This window comes from Podarcis cretensis (genome assembly GCF_951804945.1).
Source record: "Podarcis cretensis genome assembly, chromosome: 17".
Classification (NCBI taxonomy): domain Eukaryota; kingdom Metazoa; phylum Chordata; class Lepidosauria; order Squamata; family Lacertidae; genus Podarcis; species Podarcis cretensis.
The window spans coordinates 39,041,426-39,058,773 of NC_137187.1; the positions used below are offsets into that span (position 1 = coordinate 39,041,426).

Here is a 17,348-nt window from a genome sequence, read left to right on the forward strand (position 1 = left end):
ATCCCCTTGTACATTTAACTAATTGGCATCTACTGTTCAGGATATGTGCTGTCTCTGAAAACAATGAGGTCCAGCAGCTTAGCTCAGGGGAACAGCCTTCAAATGCACTTAGGGCATATCTTTTTGGACATCAGGACTTGTTCTTGAAACATTGTTGACCTCTTTGTTGGTGGCAAGGGGAAAAAAGGAGAATTCCTAGATGCCAAAATCCAGGTTTGGGGTAAGTACTATTTGGTGAGAGAACCCCAGTATATCCCACACTCTTCAACCTAGATGTATGGGGTGCTCTGTTCTGTAATTTTTTTTCTTTTAGTTGGTCCACATGGTTGGGCAGGCCCACCCACCAGCTGTGTACCTGCACTTGCTGGGGAGGGGCAGGGATGACATTCCTCAGTCTAACACATGCATACTACTATGTCACATCACCAGGACAAATCACTCACTGGACAACCCCTTGCATGTCCATAGCATTGGCAGTTCTCCCTGGAATGGGCAGACTGGTCCCATCTGCTCCACATCCCCCCTTCCCTCCCTGACTTCCAATGATAGGTGTACCGTAACTGGCTGTTCCCCAGTTTGGCTTGGTGAGTCACACAGCAGTTGGGTCTCTGAGACAGTCAGGATGCAGGGCTCTCCGCCGATTAGTACTGTATAGTTGAGTCGTGCGCTGCCCGATACTGCTGGGATCAGGTTCCTGCCCTGAAAGACACAGACATAAGAGAGAAGATATGGGAGCATTCTGTCACAGGATCCTGAATCTAGGCTTGGAGAAGACAGTCTCTTGCGTCCATGCCCAGGACTCCCAAAGTGCACATTGGGTACCCACTCTGCACAAAGTCCATTCAACATAGCACCAAAAAGCACATTCATTCTCTGCAGCCAGTACAGAACATGCAAAATTGTATATTTCTCTTAGCCATGGAGAAAGGCAAGGATCTAAAACTAAATTCCTTAACCATTGCGAATCCTCTTCAGACCACCTTAACCAGATTTCACCAAACAAGGCCTATATCTACTCACACCTACTTTGGCTGTCATAAGGCCTAGAAAAAAGTTTTAAAACATATATGAAAGAAAACTAAATTCTCAATTTCCGATGGAATTCTGTATTTGAATGCCACAACCATAAAATAGGCACTCCTTTCTTTTTTGGAATGCTTATCTCTAACCAAAAGGTAAAAAGCCACATCATGCTGGACAAAATAATTCTGTCATGGTTTTTATTCAGTAGGCTTTGAGCAGGCTATAATTTGATTGACTTGAGGTTTTCAACCATTAACGTTTGAAAAGCCCTGACACAAACGCTTCAGTACCTTGAGGACTACATGGGATCCAGGCTTAATCTCCAGGATGCCGCTGGGACCAAACGGCTCAAAGCTGGGGTCAGGGTAGTAGGTAAAGGCGGAGCGGTTCAAGGTACGTGCGGCTGCCACATCATCCAAGAGGAAGCCAAACTCGTCAGGGTGAGCACCTGCAAGGGGCAGGGCCTCCTCCCCAGGTATGATGCCAGGGGCCTTGCACAACATCACCGAGTCATTCAGCACCTGGCAACTCTGCAAGGAAGGAAAAACAGACACCCCACAACCGAGGGGGAACAAAGAATAATCCGCTACACTTGGCTTCTGACCTTCAACACCCAGCCGTGCATACCTACTCTGCTGTCTTAAAGACCAGCAGTCCTTACTTCTGACATGCAGTCTCTTGGCTTTCACAATTAGCTCTCTAAAAATGTGTTGCCTTTTAAGGGCTTGGAAGGGAGGACTATTCCCTCCTTCCCAGAATGCTTTGGGCCTCCTAATCTTTATCTTGGATTCAAGACAGAGACAGATATGTTTAAGAACCATTTCATGGTTTTACTTACAATTTTATGGTTTACATTTTATGGTTTTTACTTACAGAGTCTTGGGAGTGGAAATACATGATTAAGAAAATATATATCACATGATGGAGTTTCCTTCTGAACTTCACCATCCAGAATGAAAGTGGGAGATCATATGTCTGAATAGTTCCTTAAGCTACAGACTTTCTCTCAGATGGTGGAGGGAGAATGTGCAGTGAGTTTATATACAGTCAACTCGCAACTGGTGTGCATTCAACTTATGCAATCACAGCTTTACACGCTTGGCGGCTGGCCAGCTACAATCACACAAATTTAATGCACAAAAGATGGACAGCTTAAAAGCGGAAGTGAAAACCTGGCAAAAGTTTGAAGTTAAGAACTACAGGTGCAGTGGACATTCTGCTCTTGAACTCCTGGGTATGGAGGACTGATCTATATAGATCAACAAACATGTTTTAAGCCAAATGATAGTACTGGTTGATACACAATATGGGTTAGTGGTATATTGTTTCTTAGAGCAGAGTAGCTAACCTGATGGTACAAATCCCATTTCCCTCCCTCCCTCTCTCCTCTATGTCTGTCAATTGGCTCTTTTTTGCTGCACGCTCAGTCTGCATCAGTTTAGCCCACTCCACAGAAGACTCACATTGATGGTTTCTATTCCCCCATAAACAGCTCGAACACGGGGCTCCTGGATCGTCAGCAGGTGGGTCCCACTCACTGTGAGACTGGTACTACCACTGTAGGGTGAGGGTAAGAAAAGACAGAGGGGGAGGTAAATGGATTCAGCCCACAAACACTGGGGTGGTGCAGATGATAAGGAGAAGACCTTGCCAAAGAAAGGGAAATTCATGACTTTGGGAAGACCCCATTCTCATAATGGCACACACCAGGGGTGCGGCAATGGCAAGGAGACCAGGGATACGGTTGCATGGAGAAGACCAGGTATACTCAGAATGTCACAGGTGCTTTCCTATGCAAATGAGCCAAGGGAAGTTCGCACAGGATCAAAGCTAGTGCGCTCCCTATGTGTGCTCCCCCTCCCTTTCCAAAACTCGATTTCCCCAGTGTTTACCATTAGCCTTGAGCATAGAAGTCAACTCCTAGGGGCTGAGGTCCCTTTGACACCCCCCCAAAATATAGTTCGTAAAATTAAAAATATGCATACATATATACTAACAAATCAGGATCTCTTTTCAGCTTAACCCCACTGCCTGTAAATGTTGTCCTCTCCATGCTTTTTAACTTGGAAGATGGGTCTATAGTACAGGAATATAATTTTTTAGTACAGGCGTCCCCCCACTTATGTAGTGGTTAAGTTCTGCCCCCCCCCCCCGTAAGTGAAGATTGCATGAGTGAGGAGCACCCTCTAAAAAGCTTTGAAACGCCTGTTTTTTCCTGCTCTCCAGCTCTCTCTCCCCACAACTTTCTCCAGCTAGAATTGAAGCCCTGGGACCAGCTTGGAAGATGCCTGGGTAAGTGGCAGCTGTGGCTGCTGCTGTGCTACACCATGCGTCAGCTATTAGGCAGGGAGGCTGAGCAGCTTAAACGAAGCCCCACTGTGCCTCTGGTCTCTTTGGGGCTTCCTCCGCTCTCACTGACGTCCTCTTCGGGCTACTAGGAGGGTATGAGGACTCTCCAGCTGTCTCCTGCCATTTCCTGGTTTGAATCTATCTATTTAATTCCCAACCACACATATACATGGTTGTGTGTGACTCAATCATGTGTATGTAGGGGGTAGGGCAGGGCAATATATTGATATATCGTCCAATATTGGTTTCTAGATCACATCACGATAACTGTCTAAAAACAACTGACATGGCAATGCATCATGAATCACAGTTTGTGTGAGTGTCTGATGTGGATTTGCCTGGAAACAGCTGGGAGAAAGAATGGTCTCATGAAGCCACTGAGGCTGAGTCGCTGACTTCCCTCGCAGACACCACAAAGTAAAAAACAACAACACCCCACCATATTGCCCTGTGTTCTTCAAGCCTCTTTCCTTCCTTGCTCCCTTCTGCAGGTGTGACTTGCTTCCTGCAAGCCTGATCTCCATGCCTCTTTGCTCACTGGCACACCCAATCTCCATGTTCCTTTGCCCAGCCACACACCCGATCTGCACCCCCTCCCAACCTGCATGATCTCCACAGACTGCTCCTTCACCCAACCTTCACCCCCCTACATAGTTCCAAGTTTCAAAAATCATGATATATCACTAAATTGTGGTGTTTAGCTGGTGATATATCACAATGCTGAAAACCACGTATCGCCCAACCCCAGTGGAGGGAATGCCTGTATTAGCAATATTGTCCTTGGAACAGGGTAAGGTGTGCGTGTCTCTAAATATCTGTCTATCTATTGGAATCTAAACAAATTGCTGGCCTAGAAGATGAGACTGTGTTGGTCAAACATGGGTCCCCAACTGGTCCTGCTAGCTAGGGATGATGGGAGTTGTAGTTCAACAACAGCTGGGACCATAGTTTGAGAAACACTGAGATGGGAGACAGATTGAATAAACGAGACAAAGCAGAAGTGTCTAAAGTAAAACTTTTTAAATGTGGAGGATGGAGGGCAGCCCCCAATTTTCCTCTCTGAGTCATGAGGGGGCGGGGAAGCATCAGGGCCCTCCCCACTAAGCAGCAGTCATGGGGAAGTTGGGGGGAGAGCCTTATTTCCTCAGTTACTCCCATCTACCGATTTGGGGCCTGGGCACCGTCCTGTGGGAATGAAAGATGCTTAGTAAAGAAGCTTAGAGCTGTCACAGGCTCATCACTTACTTGGCAATGCTCCAGGCAGGCTCTATCCCTGTGACAACCGGGTCAGGGCTGTAGCGGAAAGAGACTGTGCCGTTGGTGCTGATGTTAGCACGGTCAATGCGAAGGCTGAGCTCAGCGAGGCCTGGGCCTAGGGCTGAGGGGGGAGACAGGCAGACAATCTCCCCTGCGCTACGCCTTGGGAGAGGGAAACTGAGAGTTATTGCCCCTAAAGAAACAAACACAGCCTCCTCACAAATAATCTAACCTCAAAAATTATGCTTCCTCCGCACCCCATCATCCAACACCTTCCACTTTCCCCTCACCCACGTTGCACTGTCCAACGTAAACACAGAGCTTCCCTCCTCTGTGCCTGGCCACCTTAGGTCTCAGGCCATGGACTTATTTCATTTTTATCCTGCTCTAGGGCAGCACACCTGATTCTCCCCACCACCACCACCACCCTATTCTATTCTGAGGTAGATTAAACTGAAAGGCAGTTAACAGGGTCTAGGAGCTTCATGGCTGAGTGGGGATTTGAACCTGGCCCTCCTCAATTCTGGCTGGATACTCTGCCTGCTGCACCATGCTGACTCTCGGTTCATAGCTTCTACATAACAAGGAGCTGCTATGCAAAAAATAAACGGGCCTAGGGATCATCCAGACTTGTGCTTGTCCCGTGCCTAGAAAGCATGGGGCCAAGCAGATTTCCACTTGTCCGGTGCTTTCTTGCCCATGGTGCCAGGGACCCCTGCATGGGTGAAACAGATCTCTGGGGTCTGCAGAGTACCAATTGGTAACCACTGACTTAAAGAGTCCTTTCAGTCCAAGGGCTTCTGCTTGCCCGGCGGAGCTTTCCCCTCCTCTCCTCCACTTGCGCCCACCCCCCCCCCAAAAAAAAGGCTTGGAGGGGATTTCAGGTCAACTCCCAGAACAGAGCTTGGGGAAGGAGATGGGGGGATTGTTCCGCCTGCTGCAATGCTTGTCCTGAATGGACATTCACCTCAGCGCGATGCTGAATTCCACCCAATTCCTTCCCCCACCCAAACCCAATTTAATAGTGAGCCTGTCCACGAGTTCCCAGCCAACTCCACTGAAACCTGAATGGCACCCCAAACAATACCTTATCAGCTGACATGGTGCTCCCCGGATCACAACACTGACATTGCTCCCAGCATCCAGATGCGTTCCCAGGAGGCTGATTTTCGTCCCGCCTGAGGCAGGACCTCGTTCTGGGTATACCCCATGAAAACTGGGGGTCTACGTGAGGAAACAGGTAGAAATCAATAATGAAGATACACTTCACGAACAGTCTCCCCCTTCCCTCAAGCTGATTAACGTGGACACCCCTTCCAGAACCAGACTTTTTGGGTCTGGGGCTCAGAAAACACCCCTTCCCACAGTTAAACCCGCCCACAGTTTGCAAGCAAGACTTCTACCATGTACTTCATTGCTTATCATATAAGCTAAATATGCCTATTGAGCCCTAACCCCCACCCTGATTACCACAAAAGTGAAGGGAGTATCAGACTGGGTCCGGTAGTCAGCACTGCAATCGCCTACGCACAGCTCCACAGGCCCGGGCGGAGGGTCAGGCAAAAGCGATGGCTCCAGTTCGCATACCAGCCTGAGGGGAGAAAGGATGATTTGTCAGAAGAATATGGTTTCCTCCCCATCCCATCGCCACCACACCAATCCCTGCAGCCCCATTGAGTCCACCACATCCCTTCCCTTCGCAAGGCCATCAATTGCTTCTCATAATTTTTCCACCACTCAGCTCTCTTTGTCTTGCCCCAGACTGCAGGTTTGTTAAGGCCTTGCAAGAAACACTCCTTGAACAGAATGACGTTTGCCTGGTAAACCTTACAGTCTAGTCAGTGCTCTTCCCTGGGGAGGGGATGACTCCTCATTTCCTCAGGAGTGCCTGTTGGGTCAGCAGCATTAGCCTTGGTCAGAGAGGACTTCAATGCAATCCTCTAAATTTTCCTGGCATCTCTCCTAGCTGCCCAATGAATACTTTTGGCCTGGCCTATCTTTTCACCTCAGTCAAGGCAGCACCAACATCCTTCTCAGCACAAAATATAGTGGAGCCTCGGGTTACGTCACCCTCGGGCTTGCAACTGGCGCAAACCAGGAAGTACTGAAACGGGTTACTTCCGGGTTTGCGCCATTCGCGCACGTGCAGTCGCGATAGATCGCGTCTGTGCATGCGCAGAAGCGCTAAATTGCGCCACGCACGTGTGCAGACACGACACAACACGACACTTTGGGTTGCGTCGTTTTCGGGTTGTGGCAGGGCTCCCCACCATAACCCGAGGTTCCACTGTATAAGGAAAACTCAGAGGTTTCTGCAATAAGGGGCTAGGGACACCATCTTGTTTTGCATTGGGAAGGCACCTTCCACCCACTGCCCCGCCCAAACAAGAGGAAGCAATAAATTCATGATCATGGCGGATCTGAGTCTCCTACCTGTTAAGACTGAAAAAGTTACCCATCCATGTGCTATTGAAACCTCAAAGTCCACTTTGGCCTACCTAAGAGCTTATCTACACTTTCCCTTTTGCTTTAAAGCTTTGTGTCCAAGTCCCCCTCCCTTTTTTTGCTCTGGATCATTCCCCATGAAAACCCCGGAGCAAATGGCAATCAGTGAAAAAGCCAAACTGATGTTTGTTCCAACTGAATGCTAAAGCGCGGATTTTCACAGGGAAAGTGGGAAATAAAGCTTAAACACAGAGCTCTTTCCCGGTGCCTGGAAAAAGCAGAGCAAAAGTTAAGTGTGGATAACCCCCAAGAAAACCCATTATTGGTAGTTTAGACCAGTTTTACCAAAGTGAGAGAATCTGGGCATGGGAACCTTGTTTCTGGAGTTTAAGAGGGAAACATTTAGACAAACATGTCTAAATTCAAATGAGTGGAACATGCAGGGATGACACTGGGGGCGTGGGGGGAGGAAAAGACTAATTTATTGTCCTTTCTTGCAACAGAAAGTGTGAAGATTAAAATGATAACTTCATCAAGTACAGCTGTGTGCTCTTTAGCTCACTGTATTGGCTCCTTTTCATTCTTCCGATTTTGCAACGCTGCAGCCTCCCTTCTTAGATATTATTTTGTTTTTAGTTAATATGACAAACCTGCCTGGAAGCCCTGGCTCACAAATGCACGAGAACCAAGTGCTATAACTAAAAGGCACTCTGCCATAAATTGTACTTTATGATCCTGGGCTTGTTCCAAAGCTGCTGATCAGAGTTTCTTCCATTCTGGGAAAAAGGGATACTCTGGTTAACTAGGGACTTCCTGGTATAAGTACAAAGGGAGGAGTGAAGGAGCTGCATTCACAGAGTTCTGGCATTAAATGCACCACCAGGTCCAGGAGGTGGTGTTAAGTGAGAGACCATGAACCACACAGTTGTTTTTGCAGTTTTGCTCCTACCCAAATTCCCTGTTCTATACCTTCCCTTGACAGCACCCCGCAGGCTTCTCCTCCACCAGCACCCAGTGTTTTCAGAAAACCCTCACCAACCTCTCAGCGCTGATGTATTCAGCAGAGAGAGAAGTGCAGCGCACGCCTGCCACACGGACCCCCACCTCGAAGAAATGAAGCCCCAGGTTCTCTCCCCAAACTGTCACTCGTGTCCCACCTTCCTTGGGGCCAGTCAATGGCAACACCTGCAGAGAGATTGGGGTGGGAGGGGAAGAGAAGAGAGAGGAAGGCTGCTCATTGGGGGGAGGGAACCCAGCGAGGTTTGCAGGGGTTCCAAAAAAGAAGGAAAAACACAGGTAAGAGATTGCGGGTGGCGCTGTGGGTAAAACCACAGAGCCTAGGACTTGCCGATGAGAAGGTTGGCAGTTCGAATCCCTGCGACGGGGTGAGCTCCCGTTGCTCGGTCCCTGCTCCTGCCAACCTAGCAGTTCAAAAGCACGTCAAAGTGCAAGTAGATAAATAGGTACTGCTCTGGTGGGAAGGTAAATGGTGTTTCCGTGCGCTGCTCTGGTTCACCAGAAGCGGCTTAGTCATGCTGGCCAAATGACCCGGAAGCTGTACGCCAGCTCCCTCGGCCAATAAAGCGAGATGAGTGCCGCAATCTCAGAGTCGGCCACGACTGGACCTAATGGTCAGGGGTCCCTTTACCTTTACCTTTAAGAGAACTGTTAAGCAGTTTTTCTTACCTGGGTGATGCGGGGGTGGGTGCAGCGGGCCCCCCGCCGTCCAGGTGGCACCCAATTCTGCCGGGAAGTAGGGCAGTGAGGGCGCAAGAGACAACGGCGTTCTGGAACACACCAACCACACTCATAGCGCGGGTCTGACTTGAGGCAGAGCCCACAGCTGGAGCGCTGGGCTGAACACTTGTACAACAGAGCTGGGGAGAGGGAAGAACAAAATGGAGATGAAATGAAAGGAACTTCCTCTCTTCTCAGTGCAGCAAATTGCCACCTCCCTCAAAGATCCCTCCACCTATGCTGGCAATCTAAACCATGCAGTGTGGGCCAAGATTCAGCTGCATGCTTAACATGGCAGAATCACCATAAACGTTTTAGTAGGTTAGCTTCTTAATGCAACTGTGTTTTTGAATGCACCCGGGCTAGAAATTATCACACCAGGGTCAACCAAGATGCAGGGCTGAAGCTCAGAGGTACAGCATCTGCTCTGCATGGGTAAAGTCCCAGTTTTAAATCCCCAGCAGATCCAGATAGGCCAGCTAAAATATGTCCAGTCTAAGACCCTGGGAAGACTCTAGCAGGAAGTGTAGACAAAACTAAGGTAGATGGACCAACAGTTGGATACAGTTTAAGACAGCTTCTCTATCTTCCAGAGACGGCTTTACCAGACATACATCAGGGTTAAGTCACTTGTTTTAGGCAGCACCAGAAGTAGGGAAGGAGTGACAGATGAAGGCAGAAAATTGGTGACTGAAGAGTGTAGTTAAAAAAAAAAAAAAGTGTTGGCCTTAGCAGTGCTGGTAGGTGGGTGTTGAGAACAGAGGCGGAGCAAGGTGGGGGTGGTCCGCCCTGGGTGTCATCCCTGGGACGCACACTGCCACTATCTCTGCCTCTGTCCATCCCTTTGGGTGCTGCGCAGTGCACCCCATCCTTAGCCCCCATGGGTGCCATGTGGCGCAGTTCACCCTGCCCCTATGGGCGGTTCGCCCCACCCCTGGGCGCATCGCCCCAGGTGCCCAAGAGGCTTCCTCCGCCACTGGTTGAGAAGGGGCATTTCTGTTCTTCAGGCTGCAAAAAGTTTTGGAACGGCACTAATGTGCCTTGGTGTACTGCATTCCTACTATCACTTTGTAAGGTCTCTCTGTAACAAAATGTTCATTTTAGAAAACTGGAAAGTGATTCATGAGAAATCAGACCTAAGGAACCCCCATTAGCATAAATGTGCACTCTGCATCTAGGGCTCATACCTTTGAACCCTGGTGGCTTGTCAATGGCGAAGTCTCCATCCCAAATGACATCAAAATCCAGCGGCAGTTCCCCCAGGTCGTCACTGTCATACCAGTACTGTGGGAAAGAGATGGGTCACAAATGTATGAGAGGGCAGAATACCAGGAATTGATTCACCTGTCAATTTCCGTTTCTCATTTTCCCAATCTTAAACTGGGTTTTCCACATTTCTGCAACAATAATTTGCATTTAAAAACGAACCATCATGAAAATTTGTCAACATGTTAGGGTGAAATTCTCCTAAAATATACATTTTTGTATGCAGTTTTGACAAATATACCCATTTTTAAAAAGCAATTTTCCCCAATATAATGAATTTTTATATGTTATTCTTTAATGTAAACTTTTCTCTAATATATGCATTTTCACACACACTGGTTGCTAGGGAATGAAGAAGAAGAAGAAGAAGAAGAGTTTGGATTTGATATCCCGCTTTATCACTACCCTAAGGAGTCTCAAAGCGGCTAACAGTCTCCTTTTCCCTTCTGTAATGTTTCTAGGGGTTGCTCGTGTGTAAGCCGGTGCTTATCTCCCCGGCTGGGTACAATCACCTGGCTGGGTTGCCTAAGTGAACCTTTTCTGTCCGGACAGCCACTCACCCATGGCTGACTCAATCGCTGGCAGAATCCGTCAGTGGGCGCTTCTTAAACTTCTTCCAGCAAAGAAGCTCTTTGACGCCTAGTCTCCTCCTACTCTCTCTGCGCGAAAGCCTTCTGCGAAAGGAGGGCGTGGGCAACGGAGGACCCCTACTCTCCCCGCTGGTCCCAGGCAAGGAGTCATGGGACCGCCTCGCCGCTTCCCCCATCTGCCCCCCTTCTCCACTGGTGCTACGCTGATTCTCTTCCCCAGAAGATGGGCTGCTTCTCCCGATCCCTGGGCGCTCTCTGGAATCCCTCTGGCTTTTGCTCTCTTCCTCCAGCACTGATGGCAGTTCCCTGACACCTTCCATCCCCAAAACAAACACTCTGTGAGGTGAGTGAGGCTGAGAGACTTCAGAGAAGTGTGACTAGCCCAAGGTCACCCAGCAGCTGCATGTGGAGGAGCGGAGACGCGAACCCGGTTCACCAGATTACAAGTCCACTGCTCTTAATCACTATACCACACTGGCTCTCAATGGCAGCACAAACTTTGGAGAAGGGTAAAGTTCAAAGGATATTTGTGTGTTGGTCTGTACATTGGGTTTGAGAAGTGCAAATCAGGGAGTTTCTCATTGAAATGCAAACAATATCAAATCTCTCTCCCATTCCTACAGTGTATGACTGTAGTGATGGGGATCCCTATTCAGAAATACACATTGGGAAAACCTAAAAGAGGGCACCTACCCAGAATCAGACAGAACACCCAACTGCCTTGCCACTTAGGAAGCATGAGCTGTATTTAAGAGCCTGCCAATCCCCCTTAAGGCTCAACTTTCACTCATCAGAAACACAGACTAGGGCAGCAGCAACACACCCTGCTTTACAGAGGACAGTCTTCTGTCTGAAAGGCTGCCTGTTCTGAGTTCTGTTTAAAGACAAAGACCTAGATGAAATCTCCCTTCATGTGCATCTTTAAATTGGACTTGGAGAGGAATGGCCTTGAAGTTGCCCATCAACAGCGAGCATCTGGGCAGCACACTGAGCAAGCCCAAGGTTCAACACGAGAATCATCTTCCCCAGTATGGAGACATGAATTGTAGTTCTATTTAAACTGTAGTGATCATTTTAATATTTGCACATTTTATTTAGGTCTGTGTCCTCCTTTACCCTCTTTGTTGGTGTTGAGTAAACGGTCACCCTAGGTGCAAAGGACCTACTTGCTAATCTACTGAATCTGGATCATAACCCCACTTCTTGCGCTGTTAGCCCTTCCTGGGTTCTCGGCATGTGAGGTGGCCTCTGCAGGGATTTATCGACAGCTGCCAAAAGCAGCAGAAGCTTTTCTATAATCCCCATCTTACATATTTATATTGCACACATACACGGAACCTAGAGGCACAAACCAGGAAACCTTGTTTAGAGCACGACCTGTAGGTCCCTCCAGATGTTGGTCATGCTGGCTGGGGATGATGTTAGTTGGGAGTCCACAAACATCTGTAGAGCCTAGAGCAGGGGTCGGCAAGGTTAACCTCACCTGGGCTGGTTCACTCCAGCAGAAATCCCTCTGTGGGCCGGATTGCGCATGCGCGCATGAACACACACAGCCGCAATTTCCCGTGTCTGCGCGGACACAATTTCCGGCATCTGAGCATGCGCAGACACTGTGCCAGTTTAGCACAGCGCACGGGAACTCGCCAAGCGGGCAGCTCAGTTCGGGGGTAGCTTGTGGGCCGGTTAAATGACCCCCATGGGATGCCTGTGGCCCATCGGCCTTAGGTTGCTGACCCCTGGTCTAGAGGTATGAAAGCCCTAGTGGGAGGAACAGGGAATATGGGAGCGGCAGGTCCTCAATTCCCCCCCCCAAAAAAAAGCCTTTGTTTTCTTTTAAAACGATAAAAACAATGTTTAAGCAAAGGTGTTCATGCATTTAATAGCCCCAAATGATTTCTAGAACTGTATAACAGAAATGCTTTTACATAAGACTATGCACAGAATCAGATCATTACAATTTCCGTACACTGAGGACAAGCAATTGCTGAGCTGTACACTGAGAGTACGACCCTGAAATGCCAGAGCCAGACACATTTCTGTTTCTTGGAGGACACTGCCATTATCACAAGAGACAGAAGGAGGATTTAATTCCTTCTTTACTTGTGGCCTTCTTCTTGTTAGCATACTTGGTGGCTTTGTTTCTATCCTCCCAAAGGATTGGAGTGAGAAAAAGTATAGAGCAGGCATAGGCAAACTCAGCCCTCCAGATGTTTTGGGACTACAACTCCCATCATCCCTAGCTAACAGGACCAGTGGTCAGGGATGATGGGAACTATAGTCTCAAAACATCTGGAGGGCTGAGTTTGCCTATGCCTGGTATAGAGCAACAAAGGTTTGCTGCCAAGCTTCGTTAACTAAAAATCCCAAAATATGGGACCCCTTGAAACTGGTGCCATAGTTTTTGCAGTCGTTTTGCAACAACCCCCCCACCCCCGCCGCCGCTTTTTGTTTCTCCACAAACTGAGAAACTGATACATCAAACCCAGGGGTCAAAGGGTCACCCAAAAAGCCAACGTCACCCGATTCACTCTAAATCATTACCAAAGTTTGGCAATGTTTTGCAGCGCCCCACAAATGGAGCAAAAGAACCTCAAACCCAGGGGTCACACCAAAACCCATCGCTGTCAGATTTACTCCAAACTGGTGCCACTGTTTGGCAAAAGTTTTGCAGCAAAAACCCTGTGTTTTGCAGCACCCCATAAACGGAGTACAGTGGTACCTCAGGTTACATATGCTTCAGGTTACATACGCTTCAGGTTACACACTCCACTAAGCCAGAAATAGTGCTTCAAGTTAAGAACTTTGCTTCAGGATAAGAACAGAAATCGGGCTCTGGCGGCGCAGCAGCAGCAGGAGGCCCCATTAGCTAAAATGGTGCTTCAGGTTAAGAACAGTTTCAGGTTAAGAACAGACCTTCAGAACAAATTAAGTACTTAACCCGAGGTACCACTGTAATAGACCCTCAAACTCGGGATTCATGGGGTCTCGCAAAAACCCAAAATTCATTGTCTGAATCAACTAAGCTTCTCATATTCCAGGCATGATAATTCTATAGTAAACTAAGTTATACATAACACATTTCCCCCAATTTTTTCCAAACCCCCCCCATAGCTTCAGAATTTCCATAAATGTTATTTTTTTACAGTTTTAAGTTTCTTGTTGAGGTGTTGAGCTCCGTCAGCCAAACCATCTCCCTGCCTAGCACACGGTTTCCCAACCTTGTGTCTCCAGCTGTTTTTGAACTACAACTCCCATCATCCCTGACTAGCAAGACCAGTGGCAAGGGATGGTGGGAATTGTAGTCGAAAAACAGCTGGAGGCACAAGGTTGGGAAACACTGGCCTAGCAGATGGGTGATGAGGACTGGAGAGGGCAAATGGTTCTTTTCTTGACTTAGGAAGGGGAAGATGGGGCTTGCTTTGATGACATCAGAAAGCCAAAAAGTCCTTTCTAAGATGTGCTGGCCAGAACTCCACAGGCTGTATAGTAATCCTACAAAGACCCAGCAATGAAGGGATGAAAAGTTTTAAGAATCAAAGCAGGGGTTTTCCCAGCTCCTGTCTGGACGTGCTGCTAACAATCTGAACTGAAAGTAAAACAAAACCAAAGCAATTGCTTTGCCCCTAACTGGGTGCTGTAAAACTACTGTATTTTTCCGTGTATAAGATTATGCTTTGTTGCTTAAAAATTTAGTAAAGCATTGGGGGTCGTCTTATACACGAATGGTTTTTTGGCTTGGGCTGGCTGGAGCACGCATTCGGCGGGGCGATTGGGGGTTGCAGTTTGCCTGCTTGGACAAAGAAAGTTTAACAACTTTCATGGCGGTCAACCAAAAAAGCTCAAGAACTTTCCGCCGCCACCGACCATTCCCGGACATGGCGAGCGAGAGGAGCCCAGCAAGCTCAGGCCAAGCTGCCCTGGCAGCAGGGCCCTGCGAGATGAAGATGGTGCTTGCCCAGTAGCTGCCACTGTTTGTTCGGCAGCAGTGAGGCGCTCAGCTCCACCATTTAAACCACGGGCGGCAGCAGGAGGAGGAGGAGGAAGAGGAGGAAACAACAATTTGCAGCAAAACCCACCACCAACCAAAGCACTGACGCTGATGTTGCCGGTCTCATCAGCCAGCCAAGCATGGTTTTGGCAACCCTAGTTTAAAATGTTGATTTCTTAATTTGGGGTTCAAAAAAATAGGAGTTGTCTTATACACGGGGGTGTCTTATACACAGAAAAATACGGTATGCAGTTCGGCAAGGAAATAGCTTAACAGACATTGCCCAGGATGCAAAATGCACAGTATTCAAGTTCTGGCTGCTTCACTGTGTTCATAATACTTTTTATCTCTTTCTCAGGATTCTCTGGAAGTTTTTGGCAGCTACAGCATGTTGATAATTTTCCTGAGTACAATCTCCTTTCCCCAGTGGGAAAACATTAGTTTTAAACTAACAAGCACACACCTAAATAAAACAACAATACCCAGGCATGTAATTTTATTGTGTGCACTTGTTTTAAAACTTTATTTGTATTTTGATCAATTGTATACCTATTTGTTTGTCGGAGAGTTGATTTTATTGGCATTTTCTTATGTAAATTCCATATTGCTTTATGTGCACCACACTTTTTTTTTGTTGCTGATATAAGTGGTATATAAATCTTGTTTAATAAAATAAATGAACATTAGGAGTCCGAAGGTGGGGGCATCGCTTGCACCATATCCAGCCCCCAAAACTGCCTGTCCTGAGGTAAGAGGGAGCCATGGAGGCAATGGCAACAGCTCCCCAGTCTTCTCTCCAACTTGTTGACTAGGGCCACAGATGTAGAAAAATAAAATCTTCCCTGCATCACATATATAACTTTGCTGCTATATCAGCCCTCTGTGTTCTCAGCCATTTTGTTCCTCAGCCACCTGGTTTACTTTTATTTTTATTTTTGACACATCTCTGCAGCCTTCTTTGTACTTTGCCAGCTGGAATTATTCTGCATCGCCTGCAGAACATTTGAGCCTCTTTAGAGTCGGTCCATCCTCTCTCACATCATTAATGCATGTTAAAAGTAAACAGAACAAGTGCCAACACAGATCTTCAGTAAGTCCTGCTGTTTATTTCTGCCCCAGCCAAAAGAAGAGACTCTTTAATCCTTATTAAAAAAAAAAGGCAACGTGGAATCCTTCATTCCATTCTGTCACTGTTTCCATACCACTTAACTTATAGAAATGCAACAGTGTTAATTAAGTGGAGGGGAAGGTGGGAAGGAAGATAAAGCCTTTGCTGCCAAGCAGCACCCAAAAACACCATTAATCTCTCCTTCTAGACTTGCTGCCCTGAAATGAGCCAAAAGGAAGGACATCCATTCACCACCTGCCTCAGACTTCCATGGTACCCCAATACTGAGAGCAGGTGAAGCTCTGTGAGGTGCCTGCAGAGCAAATAGCTTAAGTTAGCTCAGACAAGCAAGCCAAGCCATGTACTGATGCAGTTAGCATGCTACAGTTTTGGAGGAGAGTTGTAAAGGGGTGGGGAGGGAAAGGAAGGTGGTTCCCAACTTACAACCATTATAGGTAGATTCTCACCATTCCTACAGAAGTAATTTTGGCTTGTGGACCTGGCTTTGGGAAAGCTCTGACATATTCGTATCTCAGTTCACCATGTCCCGAGGTGGGGGGACCTTCAAAAACCAAGGCCACAATTTGGATACAAGAGCTCCATTTTGCCGGCATAAACAGGGGTGCACGACTGCACCTGATAGCCTAACCCTCAGCATCCCCACTGAGTCTACCCCAAACTTCTCAGCATTGGGGACTAGTCACACATTCACCTGAACATACAAACAACAATAATCCTCCCCACATGTTCAACCAAACATTCAAAGAATCATCCATCAGACTTTCCTGCTCCACATGGGAAGGCTGGTGGTGGACATGGAGGCAGACCCCAGTGGCCACAGAGCCATGTGGGGGGCTGCTCACAGTTTCATGCCACCTCCATCCACCTTTATGCCCATACATGCTCTTTAAATGTATGAATAAGGCAAAAATATCATTCATACATCATGCACACGGCCTAGGGTTTGGGCATAGCTCCATTCAAAGGTGTGCATTGTAGGACCCAATGTCTGAACCAGGCAATCATGAATTCCAAATGGTTTGAAAACCACCTATAATTATTATCTATGAATTTTTATCCAGATTGGAGACCAGGGCGAAAGCCAACACAGCACTAAGTTTTTGTTCTGTCAGCTCCTTTCACAACCAAACATTCTCCCAATCTTCCCCCCACAAGCAGCCCCTAAATCTGTTCCAACCCTCTGGAACAGATTTGGGCAGGGTACTGGGTCTGCATAGGGGGACAGAGGGCAAGTCCCCTAGTGCAAGAGGAATCCTTGTGCAGATGGGATGGAGTAGCTGGTATCAGACTCTGATGAAAAGCTATCCTCCTGAAATTGTCTGTGCACATATACTACCACCACCATCCAGCCGCTGCCCAAAAGTGTCTGCGGATCAGATATAAGTCAGTTTCCCAACAGTACTCAACACCTGGCACCAAACCAGCCCATGTTCCCTTTACTGCAAAGCACCACAGGGATCAGAACCTAACCCCAAATGCAAAACACATATAAGCCCTCTCAGTTTGATCACCATCCCTCAGGCTGAAAATGCTACCTCAGCAGCTACAGCAGAAATGTATGAGT

At 47.6% G+C, this 17,348-nt stretch overlaps 1 protein-coding gene across 3 annotated transcripts in view; it reads right to left on the minus strand.

Annotated features, from left to right (window-relative positions):
• PLXNA3 (plexin A3) overlaps positions 1-17,348 on the minus strand; it is a 71,071-nt gene that overhangs the window by 18,418 nt on the left and 35,305 nt on the right. For all 3 annotated transcript variants that reach the window (XM_079958874.1, XM_079958875.1, XM_079958873.1), the window contains exons 11-19: positions 9,999-10,095; positions 8,761-8,951; positions 8,114-8,259; positions 6,100-6,220; positions 5,717-5,853; positions 4,618-4,791; positions 2,487-2,580; positions 1,314-1,553; positions 556-699 (exon numbers count right to left, since the gene is read on the minus strand). In XM_079958874.1, the coding sequence (XP_079815000.1) occupies positions 556-699; positions 1,314-1,553; positions 2,487-2,580; positions 4,618-4,791; positions 5,717-5,853; positions 6,100-6,220; positions 8,114-8,259; positions 8,761-8,951; positions 9,999-10,095 (1,344 nt within the window). The remainder of the gene's footprint in view (positions 1-555; positions 700-1,313; positions 1,554-2,486; positions 2,581-4,617; positions 4,792-5,716; positions 5,854-6,099; positions 6,221-8,113; positions 8,260-8,760; positions 8,952-9,998; positions 10,096-17,348) is intronic.